Source organism: Protomyctophum bolini (assembly GCF_963924005.1).
Source record: "Protomyctophum bolini genome assembly, chromosome: 23".
Lineage (NCBI taxonomy): Eukaryota > Metazoa > Chordata > Actinopteri > Myctophiformes > Myctophidae > Protomyctophum > Protomyctophum bolini.
This window is the reverse complement of record NC_137884.1, coordinates 14,626,903-14,644,820: the sequence shown is the minus strand read 5'-3', so window position 1 is coordinate 14,644,820 and position 17,918 is coordinate 14,626,903. Positions and strand designations below refer to the sequence as shown.

Below are 17,918 nucleotides of genomic sequence, written 5' to 3'. Positions count from 1 at the left end.
TAATGGACGGTGTTTCCCTGTATACTGTAAACACAACAGTAATGGTTTAATTGTTTTAATGGCTTAATATTAAGATCATAAATTACATTCATACAAAAATACATAGCTAAAAAGTAGAGATGTGACAGCATTAAAGCCCAATGTCTCCATTTGTGTTTGAAAAGATAGTCATGTAGTGCCATCTTGTGGAGATACATTGACAGTGATTTAGGAAAGTGATTTAGGAAATTATAATTACAATGCTGAATGCTCATTGAATGCTGTAGAAAACGGCACACTTCCTAGAGGTATGTATGTATTCTATGTAACTATAAATGCACCATGTCTCCGTCTGTACCTGTGTAAGTCTGTAATGCACTAGAACCGTTCGCCCCACCGACTTCAAATTCGACACACGTTCCACGCCCCCACAGGGAGTGCAGTGCCCGGTGTCGAGTTGGTCGGACCCGCTGCCGGTGCTCTGGATAGGGCCCCTGCCCACTGTCCATATATGGAGCTGGCCTGTTCTGACATCACAACACTCCATATTTGGGCATGCCTGACACAGATATATATAGGAATAAAGGACACAGAGAGACAGATACAGAAATCTCCAAATATGGGCATAAAAAGGGACACAGACAGATGGGCGGAACAAGTACTCTGACGCGGGTACAACGGGTATTGCATAGGCGTAATCTCCAACTTCCATCGTTACATGCAATTTTTTATGATGAATTGAACATGGTGGACCCTATTGTAAACAAGTGTAATGCTTTATGGTGTCGTTAACAGTTTTGTATTTAGTTGTGCTTGAAATGTACTGTAATTCTCCAATCTGTTAATAAATCTTTCAATAAATCAATTTCCAACTTGCATCGGCCAGTGCCTAACGGGCACCACTCTAGTGTATAATGATTCCAGTTTGTGCTAAATTGTGTAAGTGGAATGTGGAAATGCACAAGACAACAGGATTTTTACTAATGTGATTGTGTCTCAATAGCAAATAGAAATTTTAATTGCATTCACGTTCATTCAAAAACTGTTATTTGTGTGACAACTGATGGTGAACTTAATCAGTTTTTCCTTGGCCCGTGATCAGCCTTAAGCCTTTCCACCTATGTTTGTGCTAATCCGTTTGTAACTGCTCAAGATATCAGACAGACAGACCTGTAGTGGTGAAAACATTACATCCTTGGCAGAGGTAATACTGAAACTAGAAAACACCAAGTGGTCCTTTCATTCAACAGTGCATAAGAGTAATTGCAATGTCAGAGCAATATGGAAGATATACAATCTTCTAAAATGTTCTGCTTTTCTATAAACACAGCACTGTCCCTCTTCAGGTAGACGATCTCGCTCTCCAGAGCCCGGATCTTGGCCACAGCTGTCTCCTCCCGGTGGTCCAGCTCCAGGATCTTGCCATGCAAGTTCAAAATCTTACCCCAGAGCTGCTCTCTGTCCGTGTCTGCCCTGCAGTACGAGTGCTCGTACACAGAGACGTGCTCCGGCTCGCCGGGCCACCTGTCTGCCGATACGCGGTCTACTGACTCGCTTGGCTTTTCTTTGACTGGCTCGCCGTCCACGGGAACAAAACTAAAAGACGTCCCCAGAGCCCTCTCTGTGCCGTCTGAGACCGGGCAGAGCAACTCGCGGCACACCACGCTCACCACGGAGTCTGCGGCCTCTTGAGGGAGGAGCGACTCACCTCGGCACAGGCTGAGACAGGACGAGTGGCTGTCACCGTGAACTTCATGCACAGCACTCAGAGGCTCTGGCACTAGACGTTCATCAAGACGCACATGGTTTGTGTTCGTACCTGAGGCCAGCGGCAGTTCAAGTAGACCTTTGGGCTCTGTCTGTCTGTCTTTGTCTTCACAGATGGTGCTACAGCCAACGGTGGTCCATGTGGTTGCTTTGGTCTTCCTGGTCAAAATGAGTGGCCTCTTATTGGGAGCGGAATGGGACATACTCAGCTCAGTGTCGGTACCACATGCCCTGGGTCTAGGCCTCTGGTTCTTTGTCTCAACTTCCTGAAGAACAATGAAGAGAATGCATTCTGTGAGTGTTGTTCTAATCTAGCCAGTGTTAATTTCGACAGTAACTTTTGATGAAGTTTAAGTCACAGTCTTTTGAATGAAATTCCCATTACTTTTAGTCATATTTTATGTAAAATGTTTTAGTCTTGTTTTAATTTAACAAAATATCGTAAGCAGTGGCTCAGGCGTAGAGCGGCCGCTCGGGAACCAGAAGGTTCCCAGTTCGATCCCGGACACCCCCAGAGTTAGTGTCGAAGTGACCTTAAACAAGACGCTGAAACACTGCTTTACGAAATTGTCAGTGTGGAGTGACCCGTATCACCAGTAGGTGTGCCAAACTTTTGGTCTTAAGACATTACAGTGGTGTCGCTTGCAGCAACCCCACAATAATAATAATAAATAATATAAAATAATAAATTATTCTCAGGACCTTTGGGGGGTTTACCCCCCCCCCCCCTAAAGCATATGACTGTAGCCCGTGCTCTTTGTATTTCTGTCTAATAAAGTATTCAATCAATCAAAATCGCACTTATTTGTATGAAATTAATCGTCAAGTGAAATGTTATTATCGTGACTGTCCTAAATGACACTTACATGTTGGACAGAAGGGAAAATGGTGGGGATGGCTGTGTTCCTCAGGTAGCGAATGCCCCAGCGGATGTTGAAGCAGTCTTCCGTGAAGTGCTCGCTGCACAGGAACTGGTGTCGACTCGGTGCCCACTCATGATCTCGCTTCATGTTATCCACCCATTTCTGTAGCCTGCCGTTATCTTGTAAGGGGAACCTGTAAGACAAGTATATGAGTCGAAAAATAAAGACCAGTTTAACTGTTAAAGCACCACTTTGCCCATTTTCAACCTATCTTTATATACAAATGGTCCTCAATAATGCTCATTATTAAGCCCAAACCACACGAGTTGCAACTCCTTGGTGTGGTTGACCTTAAAACGCTTTTGTTGCAAGGAGTGGCAACTGGTGTGGTTTGGGCTTTAGATGGTACCATTTCTGTCTACTCAGGGTGCCGTGTCTCAGAGGAGGGCTGTCAGGCTGTGGACAGTAGAAACCTGCCTACCGGTGTCATCATCGGTAGGCAGGTTTAGTCATTTCAAAGCAAATTTCAAACCCATTTTATTGTTATACAAACTAAAAGGTTTAAACCTGCCTGATCTGACTGACCTGATGCATGGTGTCACTGGTAGGCAGGTCCATTCCTGAACTGTTCAGAGCCCTCCTCTGAGACACAGACCAAACTGGTCTCCACCAGTCCAGGTCAGGTTGTGGCCTCCTGGTGGCGCTATAATAGGCCAATTTGAAAAGGGTGCCATTTCTTATGCCTTTGATGATTTGAGGCATTTTGTTCCAAAAATGTATTTGGCAAAAATCCACCTGTTGATGGCGCTATAACAGGCCAATGTGAAAAAGGTGGGATATATTCCTCAGCCTAGTAGAAAAGTGCGTGAAAGATTTCACATAAATTGCATGCTGCGTTCATGATTTGAGGCTTTTTGTTCAAAATGGGCCAATCCTGCAAACTTTGAAAGCCAATGTTAGCCAATTAGGATGGAATATGACATACCGGACGGATCCATCTTGCCTTCGGCATTAGTGAGGACCATTTATATGAAGATATGTTTGGATATGGATCGAGCAAAGAGTATCAAATACTCGAGGCACTATACTTTCCTGATAATATTACACACAAAGAAAAATGGGACATATAGACATAGGACATTTCCTCGAAACATTAAAAGTTCTGTTAAGTGTCTAATATGTTTCTTCCAAAAATGTTTCTTAATTACACCAGCAGACAAATAGTGGAAACTATAAGGCAGTATAGACATACGAAGACAGATTGACAGACATACGGATGGATGTACTGTAAACAAGCCTAAGATTTTAGACTCTCGTAGATGTATTTGATCTATTCTGACATTTAAAAATGTCAGAATCGATTAAATATGTCAGCTAGCTTGTTACAGAGTAGGTCGACATCTCTGAATAAAACATGAACACAGTACAGAACAGAGGAAGAGAAAAGAAAAGAAGAGGAACATACGGATAAAAGCTGATCCTCCTTTCTTGTTTAGAAGCAGCATAAGACCCACCACGATTTCTACAAACTTTCACTGCACAGTACCGAGGCATCTCTGTAAACCATCACACTACAGTAGCCTACAACAACACAGCCTATGGGATAAAATCATTTTCACAAAATAAATATACACTCGTGTAGGCTATAACTTCCGGGTTGCGGTCAAGGAGTACTTTGAAGAAGGAGAAGCCAGCACATTTGCTGCTTTTTGTGTTGCTTTGTGTGCGTGTGTGTGTGTGTGTGTGTGTGTGTGTGTGTGTGTGTGTGTGTGTGTGCGCGTGTGTGTGTGTCCACTGTCTCCAGCTACTTCTGATGGCATCAGAGCCGACGAGTTCTGATGATCCTCATGGGGGCTCCCGCAGATTGGCATCAATCATTGGTGTCAATCACTGATCATGAGTAGTCAGCACCTGGTGACAATCACTGATTGGGGCGAGGCACTGAAAACAGGAAGTGTTTGTCCAGTATGAGAGCAGCAGCAGTGAAGAACACAGCATGGAGAGAAGCAGAACCAACTGAAAGACTTTTCATGAACTGAACTGCAAACATTGGAGCTGGGAAGACCGAAACCTCAAGCCATCAAGGGGAATGCCACTGGTGCGTTAATTGTTACTGCATTGAAGTTTATTTTGTTGCTTAAATTTATTATAAAAGTTATTTATGTTTTTGTGCTGCTAGGCCAAATTTAACTGCTATAATTAGCTATAAGTTTGATTTAAGTTGCATATAGGCTTGCTAAGTTGATGTGATGATCTTGAATTGAATTATGGAAGAAATATGAGTTAAAACAACCTGTTTATTTAGATTACCCAAGTGACTAGTGATTCAGTCATGTAGGTTACATTAGTAACTATGGTTATTCGAGTGAAATGAGTGAATTTCAGTTATTGTTTTTGTTTAAGTATGACCTTACATAGCCGCAATTTGCAACTCTAGATTTTTTTACAATTGGTTGAATCTAGAGTTGCAATAACCTCCATCGACTTCCTATGCATGTTTTTTGGTTTGTGACCTCCTGGTCTTAAATTACGTTAAACTCACCAACATTGCAGCTGTAGTCCAAGCTTGAATTATCCTCTTTCGATCTGGTGTCGCTTGTTTATCATAAAAGTCCCCATAAAAAAAGTTATGAGCTACTTTCTGTCCAAAATATTCCACAACTATTATTCCGAGCCGCCATCTTGGATTTTTTCAACGTGCCATAAAACAAGACGTGAGGGGGAGCGCTTGTTTAATAGAATCTTACCTGCGCAGGTAAGACACCCAAAGAAGAGGCCGACACCCTAGGGAGGGAGGGACGCTATTAAACAAGCGCTCCCCCTCACGTCTTGTTTTATGGCACGTTGAAAAAATCCAAGATGGCGGCTCGGAATAATAGTTGTGGAATATTTTGGACATAAAGTATCTCATAACATCTTTACGGGGGACTTTTATGATAAACAAGCGACACCAGATCGAAAGAGGATAATTCAAGCTTGGACTACAGCTGCAATGTTGGTGAGTTTAACGTAATTTAAGACCAGGAGGTCACAAACCAAAAAACATGCATAGGAAGTCGATGGAGGTTATTGCAACTCTAGATTCAACCAATTGTAAAAAAATCTAGAGTTGCAAATTGCGGCTAGACCTTACATAGTTAATGACAGCTTGTATTTGTTTTTTGTCTTTTTCTCTGTTTAAGGTTTTCAACCTAATGCCTAAATACCTAATACCTAACCAACAACTGTACTTACCTGTACCACAATTTCAAGTAAAAACAAACAAAAGAGGAAAGAAGTTGTCTTTTTGAGTTGACCACAGTTCCCCCTGTCGGCTAAGCCGTTTTTCAAGTTTGGGCAAAAAGGTTTCTGAAGAAAATCCCGAATAACTTGACAGTCATCATCAATCACCATCGACAAACGACTACAAGTGAGTAAACAACAAGACGCCCAAGTCCCAAAGTGTGAGCACGTTAAACCGTATATCTCTGGTGATAAAAGAAAGAAAGGCATATTGGCCCTACATTCAAGTTGAAATCTTTACTCTGATACGGACACAAGTATTGAAATTGGATCGATTGGAAGGATCTAACCATGGATGTGTCACGCTATTGAAGCTAATGAAATGAGCGATACCATACGGATGAATGAACACACAGAGCGCGACATTTAATGTGGATTGGAATGAATTGATGTCGCTATTAAGCAAGCTTTGTGCAACGCTAAGTTTGGATCTGGAAAATAAGCACTGCTGTTGTATTCTAAATACGGACGTCACGTCACGTTTTACTGATGTCTGTAAATGAAGCGGATGAATTAGGCTACTCTAGTATGAAAGAGGCCTGTCCGTGTGTTTGCTAATACAAAAACAGCTTAATTGATATAAGCATCAAAGCAATATTTTAAGTACTTTTTATTAGCAAGTGCATTCCATAGCGCTGGACCACACATGGACATCATAAACCTGCGACGGGAACAGTTCCTATGTAGTAAAAGATTATATGAAAGAAATAAAATATTTAACTGGTTTATATTTTACAATTTTAGTTATAGATGGCAAGTATAATGTTAAGGAATATTTGTCTTATTAGCCAGAGATCCTTTTAAAATGTTTCTATTACTGTGAGTGATATGGTCAGCTTCTGATGTCTTTCTTTCTTTCTAATGTAGATGGAGATGACCGTAGATGCTGCTAGAACACTGAACCTGGTCTCCTGTGTGAACCACCCCATCCTGACAGCTAAGATGTCCATGTGGACATTATGAGTGTTTGTATAGAGAGAAGCATGGCTGAAGAGCTTTGCATATCAGTCGTTTCTTGCTGCTGCCAAAGTCAAATTGTGATATCTGTGGTGTTTAGTTCATGGCTGCTTATGAGATGTAGATGACTGGTGGAATAGCCTTGTGATACATACTGGGTGTGCTCTTTGGTCGTTCACAAAACAAACAAACAAAAGCTGCACAAAATGCCACAAACTCACTAAAAGCTCCACAAAAATCACACAAATCAAGGGATGTCCGACAGTCAGTGTTGGATATTGTCCAACTCCTAATTGCCGATATCAACAGATACCGATATGCAGGCTTTTTCCAGTGGTGGAAACATAACTCAAACTTTTTACTTAAATAAAAGTAGGCAATACTGCAATATAGAAATACTCCGTTACAATTCAACATGTACTCGAGTAAAGGTACAAAGGTTTTGGTATAAAATGTACTTAAAATACCAAAAGTAATTATTAATAATGACTCATGCAAAATGTCTCATCTAAAATGATCTAATCTCTCACAAGCTCACATGTGTCTTATTGTATTGTGAGCTTGTATAGATGTTTTTAATGTAAAAGAATAAATAAAGTAAAATTAAGGGTTAGGGTTATTAATTTTTAATGCCTTATCGGCCGATAATATCGGACATCCCTAACAAAAACATATATCAAACGTGTCAATACATTTCAAAGAATGCCACAAGTGGCACTAAAACTTCACCAATAAATAAAGAAACATCCACATGTTCCATAAATTAAATGCCACAAAGGTTTGCCGAAAAAATGAAGAAATTACAAAAAATAAGTTTCTTAAACATCTTCTGCCGTATGTCCATAGAACTTCAGTTCTGTTGCAGCAAGCCAGTACAATGTGTCATTGTCTAGGTCACCTAAGCCACGATCACCATTCGGTGGCCGGTATTTGGGGCAAATGGTCATTACGTGTTCCACAGTCTGTAGTGGATCCTCGCATTCACAGTGGGCACTGTCCGAGATGTCCCACTTCTGCAGGGGAGGTGCTGGCAAAGAACATATTTGGGGTCCTCAATGTATTCCACTGGTCCCTCTGTCTTGCCTTCACCCAGGATGCCTTGGAGGTGTCAGCTGGTGTTGTGTGGAGCAGTTCCTGGGCCTGTGTGGCAAAGGGGCACAGTGACTTGAGGCACGTGTGCTGTGGCAAAGGTCGCCGTGACTTGGTGTGTGTGTGTGTGTGCGTGTGCGTGTTGTGGCAAAGGGCACCGTGACTTGAGGCACGTGTGCTGTGGTGTCTCTGACGACCTTGTGGAGGAGATGGCTGGGATTCACTCAGCTGTGCCTTCCCGGTGAGGGCCAGCGTGGCTGCTTCTCGTCTGACCTCTGTTGGAGTGATTCCAGCGAGAACAGGCAGGCAGTTTGTTTGGGGTGGCCCATCCGGTGTTGAGGGCAGCATCCAGCTTCTTGACATGAGAGCTACGGCTCCAGACTGGGACACAGTACTCGGGTCGTCTGCATAGCCATACTTCATTGATGTTGTTGCAGGGAGGTCATGGATGTAGCTGTTAGTGTTGAACAGCAGTTACTGGTGTGGAACCGAAAAGCTTCACAAACATGCCAAAAAAATCTAGTTTTGAACCTTTTTAATCTAGTTTATTTTAAAATAAATTTGTTTTTACTGTTTTGTGAAGCAACTTTGGGTACCTTGAAGTGCTATATAAATTGTATGTATTATAAAAAAACAGACACACAGCAATTGTCGCCACACAGACATCACAAATTCCTATTGGCAGCAGCAACAAGTGAGTGATGTGCAAAGCCATTCATAGACTATAACCACCATGTCTTCATTCCAGATGCTGCGAGGCTCAACCGGAGCCCCTACAGGTGGACATCTGCAGTTCTCGCTGTCCATGGATGAATCTGCATGGGGGGCTCTGAAGGCGGCTCAAAGTAAGAAACCACTTAGACTTTTCTATTACTGCGAGTGGTATGGTCTGCTTCTGTTTTAAATGTTCTCTATACATTTTGTGTATGATGTGAAAGGACACAATGTACATATATCTGGCTCTTGGTCACTTAAATTAATCTTTCGTTCTTTCTTTCTTAGGGTGGATGGGTCGTGGTAGACGTCGTGGAAGGACAGAGATCCGTTCCAAAGCTTCCCTCCCGGGCGTTTCCTCTGAGGACTTCTGATGAGCTGTGAGTAGGAATATTTCTTGTTGGGATGGATATCTGTTGTACTGTTATGGTACGAAGTATAGCATGGCAGTATGATTCCTCCTAGTGGCACTGGTTGAATGTCTGTCAGCTCTCCAAGCTAATCAAAGTCTTAATGACACTTTTTTTTTAACCACTTCAACCCCAGCATCTCTATTCTGGGGGGAGCGTTCAGCCAAATTAGCAGATCTACAAGCTCACACCGCATTGCGACGTGTTGTGAGCTTGTAGATCTGCTATGTTTGGCAAATCAATTTGTGTAGAGTGAAATCGGAGCATATACCAAATGCTCTCTTTAAAGGTCTGTTTTATCAAATCTATAGAGGGTTTAAGTGGTTCTGAATATGCAGCTCAACAAAAGCTAATATTTCTTTCTTTCTTTCTTAGGACGGAGATCTGTGTAGATGCCGGAGGACTTCGGACCTGGGCCTGCCCGGTGAGGAACCGCACAGTAAGAACCGGCCTTTCACGATTATGAGGTTTCTTTTTACTGGACGATTATTGTCGCTCTAATTCATTCCAATTAAATATTTAAGTGTGGCCCGGACGGTTAGCTCAACTGTCTGGGCACCTATGCTGCCAAGCCAGCCGGACGGCGTGCTGCGGGTTCGACTCCCGACGGCCACTGCTGGACAGGGTACACGCACACACACACACACACACATGCACACACAGAGCAAAGCTAATTTGGTGTGTTTTTTTTCTTTTCTTTCTTTGTTAGAATGGAGATATCAATAGACGAGCTGATGTTCCCGGACAGAGATCCGTTCCAAAGCCCCCCCCCCCCCCCCCCCCGGGGGCTTCCTCAGAGGACTCTGATGAGCTGTGAGTAGGAATAGTTCTTTCTTGTTTCTGAGGATGGATAACTGCTTTTGTACTGTTATGGCACGAAGAATGGCATCATTTACTACAGTCATCCAAATGTTTTAAATATTTTATGATAAATCTAAATGACTCTGCACAATAGTTTGAGAGTCAATATCTCATCTGCTTTTAGAAGCACTTGAATAAAAAATGACAAGATGTTGAGGACTGTACATGTGTTGATGCCTCCTAGTGGCACTGTGGTTGAATGTCTGTCAGCCTTCCAAGCTAATCAAAGTCTTAAAACCCCAGCATCCCTATTCTGGGGGGAGCGTTCAGCAAAAAATAGCAGATCTACAAGCTCACACCGCGTTGCGAGCTTGTAGAGCTAATGCTTTCTTCTTTCTCTCTCAGGATGGAAATGGCAGACGCAGCTGAAGCCTCTAGAGATCTGCAGGTCTGTCCATGGATGGATGGGAGGACGGAGATCTGGGTAGACGTCGCTGGAACGCCACTGCTGGACAGGGTACACGCACACACACACACACACACGCACACACAGAGCAAAGCTAATTTGGGGTGTTTTTTTTCTTTTCTTTCTTTGTTAGAATGGAGATATCGATAGACGAGCTGATGTTCCCGGACAGAGATCCGTTCCAAAGCTCCCCCCCCCCCCCCCCCCCGGGGGCTTCCTCAGAGGACTCTGATGAGCTGTGAGTAGGAATAGTTCTTTCTTGTTTCTGAGGATGGATAACTGCTTTTGTACTGTTATGGCACGAAGAATGGCATCATTTACTACAGTCATCCAAATGTTTTAAATATTTTATGATAAATCTAAATGACTCTGCACAATAGTTTGAGAGTCAATATCTCATCTGCTTTTAGAAGCACTTGAATAAAAAATGACAAAAGATGTTGAGGACTGTACATGTGTTGATGCCTCCTAGTGGCACTGTGGTTGAATGTCTGTCAGCCTTCCAAGCTAATCAAAGTCTTAAAACCCCAGCATCCCTATTCTGGGGGGAGCGTTCAGCAAAAAATAGCAGATCTACAAGCTCACACCGCGTTGCAACGTGTTGTGAGCTTGTAGAGCTAATGCCTTCTTCTTTCTCTCTCAGGATGGAAATGGCAGACGCAGCTGAAGCCTCTAGAGATCTGCAGGTCTGTCCATGGATGGATGGGAGGACGGAGATCTGGGTAGACGTCGCTGGAACGCCACTGCTGGACAGGGTACACGCACACACACACACACACACACGCACACACAGAGCAAAGCTAATTTGGTGTGTTTTTTTTCTTTTCTTTCTTTGTTAGAATGGAGATATCGATAGACGAGCTGATGTTCCCGGACAGAGATCCGTTCCAAAGCTCCCCCCCCCCCCCCCCCGGGGGCTTCCTCAGAGGACTCTGGTGAGCTGTGAGTAGGAATAGTTATGGCTTGTTTCTGAGGATGGATAACTGCTTTTGTACTGTTATGGCACGAAGAATGGCATCATTTACTACAGTCATCCAAATGTTTTAAATATTTTATGATAAATCTAAATGACAAATAATAAATGCACAATAGTTTGAGAGTCAATATCTCATCTGCTTTTAGAAGCACTTGAATAAAAAATGACAAAAGATGTTGAGGACTGTACATGTGTTGATGCCTCCTAGTGGCACTGTGGTTGAATGTCTGTCAGCCTTCCAAGCTAATCAAAGTCTTAATGACACTACCACTTCACCCCAGCATCCCTATTCTGAGGGAGCGTTCAGCAAAAATAGCAGATCTACAAGCTCACACCGCGTTGCAACGTGTTGTGAGCTTGTAGAGCTAATGCTTTCTTCTTTCTCTCTCAGGATGGAAATGGCAGTAGACGCAGCTGGAGCCTCTAGAGATCTGCAGGTCTGTCCATGGATGGATGGGAGGACGGAGATCTGGGTAGACGCTGGAGGACTTCGGACCTGGGCCTGGATGGATGGGAGGACAGAGGACGGAGATCTGGGTAGACGCTGGAGGACTTCCGACCTGGGCCTGGATGGATGGGAGGACAGAGGGCGGAGATCTGGGTAGACGCTGGAGGACTTCGGAGAGGAACTCAACATATACGAACCGCTTCGGTGAGGAACTCGACAGTACGAACCGCTTTAGGGTTGGGGCTTTTTTATAGGCTTTATAGTAAAAAGCCAATAATCGTCCGTTGCCGATAATCGGTCAATCCCTATTCTTAAACGTTACTGTAAGTGCATGTGTATGTTGTGACAGGACACACACCCACACACACAGCAAAGCTAATTTGGGGTGCGTGTGTGTCTGTCTGTCTGTCTGTCTGTCTTTCGTTCTTTGTTAGAATGGAGATCTCAGCCGATGCCCGAGATCCGAAGCTTTCCCTGGGTGTTTCCGCTGAGGACTTCTGGGTCGCTGGGAGGCTCGGATGGAGCTGGAAGGTTCGGTAGACATCACTGGAACCCGTTTAGGCCTGTCGGAATTTGAGGTTTTATAATGGCCGATTTAATTGTTTCTCAAATAAATTACTAGTAACAATTTAATTGCGTCATAACATAACATTCTAAATAAAACTTTGGCTTTTGTAGGCTTTGTAAACCAAAAGCTGCACATGGCATAATTCAACAACTTTATACACTAAAAGAGAAGAAAATTACAAAGTGACACGTTTAGAGCTTGTAGATCGGTTGCTTCCATTATTTCTTTAAAATGTTTGACAATATATGAACATTTTCAACATGGAGACGATTATGACTAATCTCTAAAAAAAGTATCTCAAATACTTGGCGATTAGGTAATTGTGACAGGCCTAAATCCTTCTAGTTGTGTTTTTTTATATCATGTTCTGTAATCAGTTAGGGTTGACTATAGACTTTTTTTAGGAACAAGATCATCATGCCGGTGAAGAGCACGTTTCTAGCCGATGGAGCAACTATTTCTGATCACCTTTGGAGTTACATCACAGCAAGGTAACTATACAACACACGCACACACACTATGATCATGACATGACATCAGCTTGTGACTGCAACTTGTTCCTGTTCGCAGATGACTCGGCACTGCTAGTCTCGGACAGGAACAAACTGCAGGTTGAAAAGGCCCTCAGCTCTGAACTCGGTAGAATCTGCACCTGGCTCGCTGATAACAAACTATCTTTACACCTGGGAAAAACTGAATCCATTCTCTTTGGATCTAATAGTAATCTCAGCAAGGCAAATGGCTTCTTGGTTAGAGTTGGTGACAATGTTATCACACGTAAAGATGAAATTACCTACCTAGGTTCCATCCTGGAGGCTAATCTTTCCGGTGATAAAATGGCCACCAACGTAATCAAAAAAGTCAACCAAAGAACAAGATTCCTTTACAGGATCTCCTCACTGGTCAACAAAAACACCTTGAAGACCTTAACAGGAGCCCTCGTACAAGGTTTCTTTGACTATGCATGCACCTCCTGGTACCACAGCACCTCAAAGGCCCTTAAAACTAGGCTCCAGACCTCCCAAAACAAACTGGTCAGGCTCCTACTTGGCCTCACCCCCCGAACCTACCTCACTCCTGCCCACTTTGACAGGCTGGAATGGCTTAGGGTCGACGACAGAGTACAGCATCTTGCAATGGGTCTGGTCCACAAGATTCGATACACCACCAAGATACCCATGTACCTGTCTAGATACTTCCTTTATGTTAACGAAGTCCACACCCACAACACCAGAGGGAGTGCAACGAACCATGTACAACCCAGATTCGGCACAAACAAGGGACTAAATTATTTTCACTCCTATGCCACCAAAATGTGGAACGCCCTACCAACAGTCATTAAGACATGTGAATCCCTTGACTCCCTTTTTCCCCTCACTGTATACGTTTATTTTCCCTTTTTACCTCCTTTATGATGAATTCCTGTTCTGTTCTTTGACTATATAGAAGTGTCTTTGTACGTCTCTAAATGTTTTAAAGAATTTAACATGGTGGACCCTCTTGTAAACAAGTGTAATGCTTAATTGGGTCGTCCACTTGCAGTTAACAGTCTTTGTATTGAGTTTGTGCTTGACATGTACTGTAATTCTGCAAACTGTTAATAAATATTTCAATCAATATTGTTTTATGAACAAAGTAGTAATGAGCATTTCTTTCTTTTCTTTAGGACGTTGCTGGTCTCCTGTGTGGCTCCATCTGGAGGTCACCAGGGTTCTGAGTCACTCAGATCCTGACTGGTAGTGGTGATATGTAGATGTGATCAATCAGGGCTCTAAACAATAAAATAATAAACCAATATAAATAACTAGATAATAATATAAATAAATGGATAAAACGAACGATAAAAAAATAGATTATAGTAAATTAAAATAGTAAAATAAAAGTAAATTAGTAATAGCATAGTAATGGATAAAATAAATATAATTAGTAATATAGACAATGATACATAAAATAAATTAAATTATCAATATAGTAATGCATAAAATTAGTAATAACAGTAATACATAAAACAAATACTATTTGTAATGCATGAAGTAAAATTAGTAATAACATAGTAATACATCAAATAAATACAATTAGTAATATAGTTATACATAAAATTAGTAATAACATAGTAATATATAAAATACAATTAATACATAAAATAAATTCAATTACTTTGTGTTATAGAATGACTTAAAAAAACAAACAAAAAATATCAATCACATCTACATATCACAACCAGGCTATATTGCCAGCAGGCAGGTGGACTGTAGACTCACTACAGCTGTTGCGTGGCTAGTCTGCTATCCGCGAACGTCTCCACGCTGGTTTCCTAAATGAGGGATATAAGTGCTGTTGGCACTCTGGACTCTGAATTCTGCGATCATGTGCTTCAGAAGAATGATGCTGCGTCACCTGTGCGGTGACAATTTCCGGTCTTTGGAAAGCTGTGACGTTTGCAGCTGTTCTGTCAAGATGGCCAATCTGCAAGCTGAGCTTGTGGATGAGATGTGCAATAGCCTAGTGCTTTGTGTTTGAGCCCTGTGCAGGAGCTACAAGACTGCCGGTTTGGATTGCTCTGTGCAGTTTTAACCACGTGACGCCTGCAGCACACTGTCAAGTGTGCAGGTGGACAGTTCTGAGCGGACGGCTTCGCCTTGTTTTTTGTTATAAAACTGTGGTGACGCTGTGTAACGTAGGCCTGAGGGCGGTTGCTCTGATAGACTTAAAGAGAGCCTTGTAGGAATTTTTTTACCTGATGTGATTTCAGGGTCGTTTCGCCTACTTCTACGTCCGGAGAGTTGTGATATTGGTTTTGAGTTCTTAAATGAATAAATGGGGGAAATGTCAAGGAAATGTGGAATGCTTGTACTTAAGGACGTCATAAACCAAGCCATGAGAAGCTGTTGTCTGTGACCTGTGACATGTGTGGTTCTGAAGGGGTCTTCTGATGTCATGTATACAAGACTCACCCACCCCTGGGGGGGGGGGGTAATAATGTATTTAAGCTAAAGCCTGACTGAGATGTGTTGAGTCAGTACGGTGTTCCATTGTAACGCGTCACTGCTGTCTCCGTATTCGAATACATTCTATTCCAATACTCTGAAACTCTGAATTGTGTCTGTCTCATTATTGTTGTTTCAACTATGTTATGTTTAGTGCTTGGCTGTGCTCACCGACAGATTTCTTTAACATGTCATATATCTGTAAATATTCATTATTTTCTTGTTAATAAATTATTGCATTTATACCCGGGTGTCCGTTATGTGTCCATTCCCCATAGATCGCGCCGCCGCGGATTTATTTATTTCCCAAATGGTCTAAAAATGAGTTATTTAGCGTACTTTTACCAATGAATTAGCCTATACACAGACAACGACTGATTAGCCTATTTTGGACGATATGGGTCTTTTCTAGAGTCAGTGTGTTTAGTCTCACTATAGTCTGTGTAGATTACCCGGAGGTGTTGCTGCCCCTCCCGGGAGTCGCGGCTCATGGCTCTTCACAGACGGCACAGAGACAGCAGTCACTCCGCTGAACGTGTCAGTGTTGCTGCAGTGGTGTGAACTGTGAACCGTGCGGGCACTGGTGGTGGTGCTGAGTTCTGACAGCCGAGTCACAGCTTCTTCTTCTGAATTACTTTATCTTTGCCTTGGAAAATACATTTTGCGTTTTGCTGTTTCCCAAAACAAACCAGCGCGCGCTACTGTTTGCTACAAAGCAACTGGAAGCGGACAAGGTTTACAGACATACCAATAGTAGCCAATCATATGCTGATTAGGCCAGTTGCTGTATAGCCTACCTACCAGGGAGCAGCAACAACACACACACACACACACACACTACACACACAATAGCCTTCTATATAATGCTGCGCACATATATTATATATATTTAAAAAAATACCCAGCATAATTTTTGGGAAGGCTAAGCCTTCCCTAGCCTTACACACCCGCCGCCTATGGGCACTGTACTGTAGGCATATAATACCTGCGGCTAGGTGAAAACAAAAGAAACCTGATTAGCATTTGAGTACTTTTAACACCTCTGAACAGCCTTTCGGAATTTTGCGACGGAGTCACAGAGGGTCAATAATTCCCAGAAAATCTGTAATGTTAATATAAAATGTCCACGAAAATCTTCATGGGGGCTAAAAGGGGCTATTTAATTCTTCATGGGGGCTACAGCCCCATAGCCCCCACAGACTTGACGTCGTTGGATGGCATACATACCTTAAAGGGAAACTTCACCCTTTTTACCCAAAAATTATATGTTAATGTTGTTTAGAAGATTTTAGAACACTTTCCTAGGGGTCTTTATGTGTGTAATATGTGGTTTTAGATATTTTAGCAGTGAGCTAACTTCCAGCCATCCCCCTATCCACAAGGAGCAGTGCACGGTGTACCAAAGCATTATGGGAACTGTAGTCCAGGAAGGAAGCAAGCCCAGTCAGCCCATCAAACACTTGACAATGGGCTCACTGCTAAAATCTAAAATATCTAAAACCACATTTTACACACATATAAAGACCCCCAGGAAAGTGTTCTAAATCTTCTAAATGTTATTAACATTTTTTTTTTGCAAAAAGGGTGAAGTGTCCCTTTAATGCAATTGCTACACTACAAACGCAACCCTGACTGTTACTTTTATTTCTATGTCACATGTTTTTCCATGTCCGGTGATCAAGTAGATTCACAACTACATTAAAGCAATCTCTCCTCAAAATACATACACCAATAACATGATCTATTAAATCACATTACCCACACTGTACATCATTTGGTGTTCATATATCAGAACGGGTAAGGACTAGTATAAAACACACTGTAGTGCACACTAAAAGCTGAACATAGGAGGGGCTAAAAAAGATATGTACAGTAATATTTGGGGGATGGGGTGGGTCCTCTGATAAATTGATCCGATTGGGCTATATTTTAAATATAACTCCCAAGAATGAAACCAAGCTGTTTTGATGCAATTATTACCAGCTTAGAGCTAGAAGCTGCAATCACTTTCTAGCAGGAGACAAAATTATATTTGTGACATATGGTATTCACCAGGAGTTGCAATCATGTACTTATTCAAAGTTCCTATCTATATTCTGTAATCAAGGAATGTCTGATGGGGTGGGTGGGACAGGGCACCCTGGAGAATTCTGTCACACCAACCAGGCCTGTGATGACAAAAACAAACTTTGATGAACAAGAGACAGCAGGCTTAGTTATCTGTGGAAATCCCAAGAGATAACCCGCAGGAAAATACCTTATATAAAAGAAAAATAATCCTGCCATGAGATTGAAGTTCAATATTTATTTTTTGGGCACAACTTCAACAGTGAGAGGTAAACAACAGTCATAGGAACCCCAACTACAACTATTAATATAAAACAATATACAAATGTGCAAATATGTCATTCTTTTTTTTACAATAACAGTAAAATGTTTCAAGTAAAACTAGATTAAAACAAAAAACAAACTGCAAATTTTAACACAAAATGAATATCAAAGTGATAAACTTTCTTTTTTAAATCGATAAAATCAAAGTCCAAGTCCAATTATTATACACAATGAATATCAAGTTATTAAACATATAATATCAAACATCTGTATCACAGCA

The 17,918-nt window shown here is 42.0% G+C and overlaps 2 protein-coding genes and 1 long non-coding RNA gene across 5 annotated transcripts; 2 read left to right on the top strand and 1 right to left on the bottom strand.

The window, feature by feature from the left end:
- Positions 1 to 131: 131 nt before the first annotated feature.
- Positions 132 to 4,197, bottom strand: LOC308310553 (THAP domain-containing protein 5-like). 2 transcript variants are annotated; one of them, XM_080756940.1, is made up of 3 exons: positions 4,075 to 4,197; positions 2,607 to 2,802; positions 132 to 2,003 (listed from the first exon to the last, which is right to left on the bottom strand). In XM_080756940.1, the coding sequence occupies exons 1-3, from the start codon at positions 4,161 to 4,163 to the stop codon at positions 1,251 to 1,253; spliced, it is 1,038 nt and encodes a 345-aa protein (XP_080613066.1). In that variant the 5' UTR covers positions 4,164 to 4,197; the 3' UTR covers positions 132 to 1,250. The 2 variants fall into 2 exon arrangements, with proteins under 2 accessions (XP_080613066.1, XP_080613065.1); XM_080756939.1 differs by having other exon boundaries at positions 132 to 2,012; positions 2,613 to 2,802.
- A 408-nt stretch (positions 4,198 to 4,605) lies between these two features.
- On the top strand, positions 4,606 to 11,230 carry LOC308311197 (uncharacterized protein). 2 transcript variants are annotated; one of them, XM_080757804.1, is made up of 9 exons: positions 4,606 to 4,707; positions 5,792 to 6,018; positions 6,759 to 8,784; positions 8,943 to 9,031; positions 9,437 to 9,500; positions 9,771 to 9,874; positions 10,268 to 10,379; positions 10,462 to 10,566; positions 10,972 to 11,230. In XM_080757804.1, exons 3-8 carry the CDS (start codon positions 8,671 to 8,673, stop codon positions 10,558 to 10,560), a joined length of 582 nt encoding a protein of 193 aa, XP_080613930.1. In that variant the 5' UTR covers positions 4,606 to 4,707; positions 5,792 to 6,018; positions 6,759 to 8,670; the 3' UTR covers positions 10,561 to 10,566; positions 10,972 to 11,230. The 2 variants fall into 2 exon arrangements, 1 of the variants encoding a protein (XP_080613930.1); XR_013963597.1 differs by lacking the exons at positions 4,606 to 4,707; positions 9,771 to 9,874; positions 10,268 to 10,379; positions 10,462 to 10,566; positions 10,972 to 11,230 and having other exon boundaries at positions 5,886 to 6,018; positions 6,759 to 8,782; positions 8,940 to 9,031; positions 9,437 to 9,501.
- A 473-nt stretch (positions 11,231 to 11,703) lies between these two features.
- Positions 11,704 to 14,170, top strand: LOC308311198. The gene is made up of 4 exons (XR_013963598.1): positions 11,704 to 11,956; positions 12,187 to 12,283; positions 12,725 to 12,811; positions 13,987 to 14,170. It is a non-coding gene; the product is annotated as an uncharacterized lncRNA (long non-coding RNA).
- Positions 14,171 to 17,918: the final 3,748 nt, after the last annotated feature.

Coding starts and splice junctions, on each gene's coding strand:
- LOC308310553 (XM_080756939.1), bottom strand. CDS start 4,163: ATGCCTCGGTACTGTGCAGTGAAAGTTTGTAGAAATCGTGGTGGGTCT. Junction 2,803..4,074: donor AGGAGGATCAGCTTTTATCC/GTATGTTCCTCT, acceptor CTTGTCTTACAG/GTTCCCCTTACAAGATAACG. Junction 2,013..2,612: donor TTTTCCCTTCTGTCCAACAT/GTAAGTGTCATT, acceptor ATTGTTCTTCAG/GAAGTTGAGACAAAGAACCA.
- LOC308311197 (XM_080757804.1), top strand. CDS start 8,671: ATGTCTTCATTCCAGATGCTGCGAGGCTCAACCGGAGCCCCTACAGGT. Junction 9,875..10,267: donor TCAGAGGACTCTGATGAGCT/GTGAGTAGGAAT, acceptor TTTCTCTCTCAG/GATGGAAATGGCAGACGCAG. Junction 10,380..10,461: donor GAACGCCACTGCTGGACAGG/GTACACGCACAC, acceptor TTTCTTTGTTAG/AATGGAGATATCGATAGACG.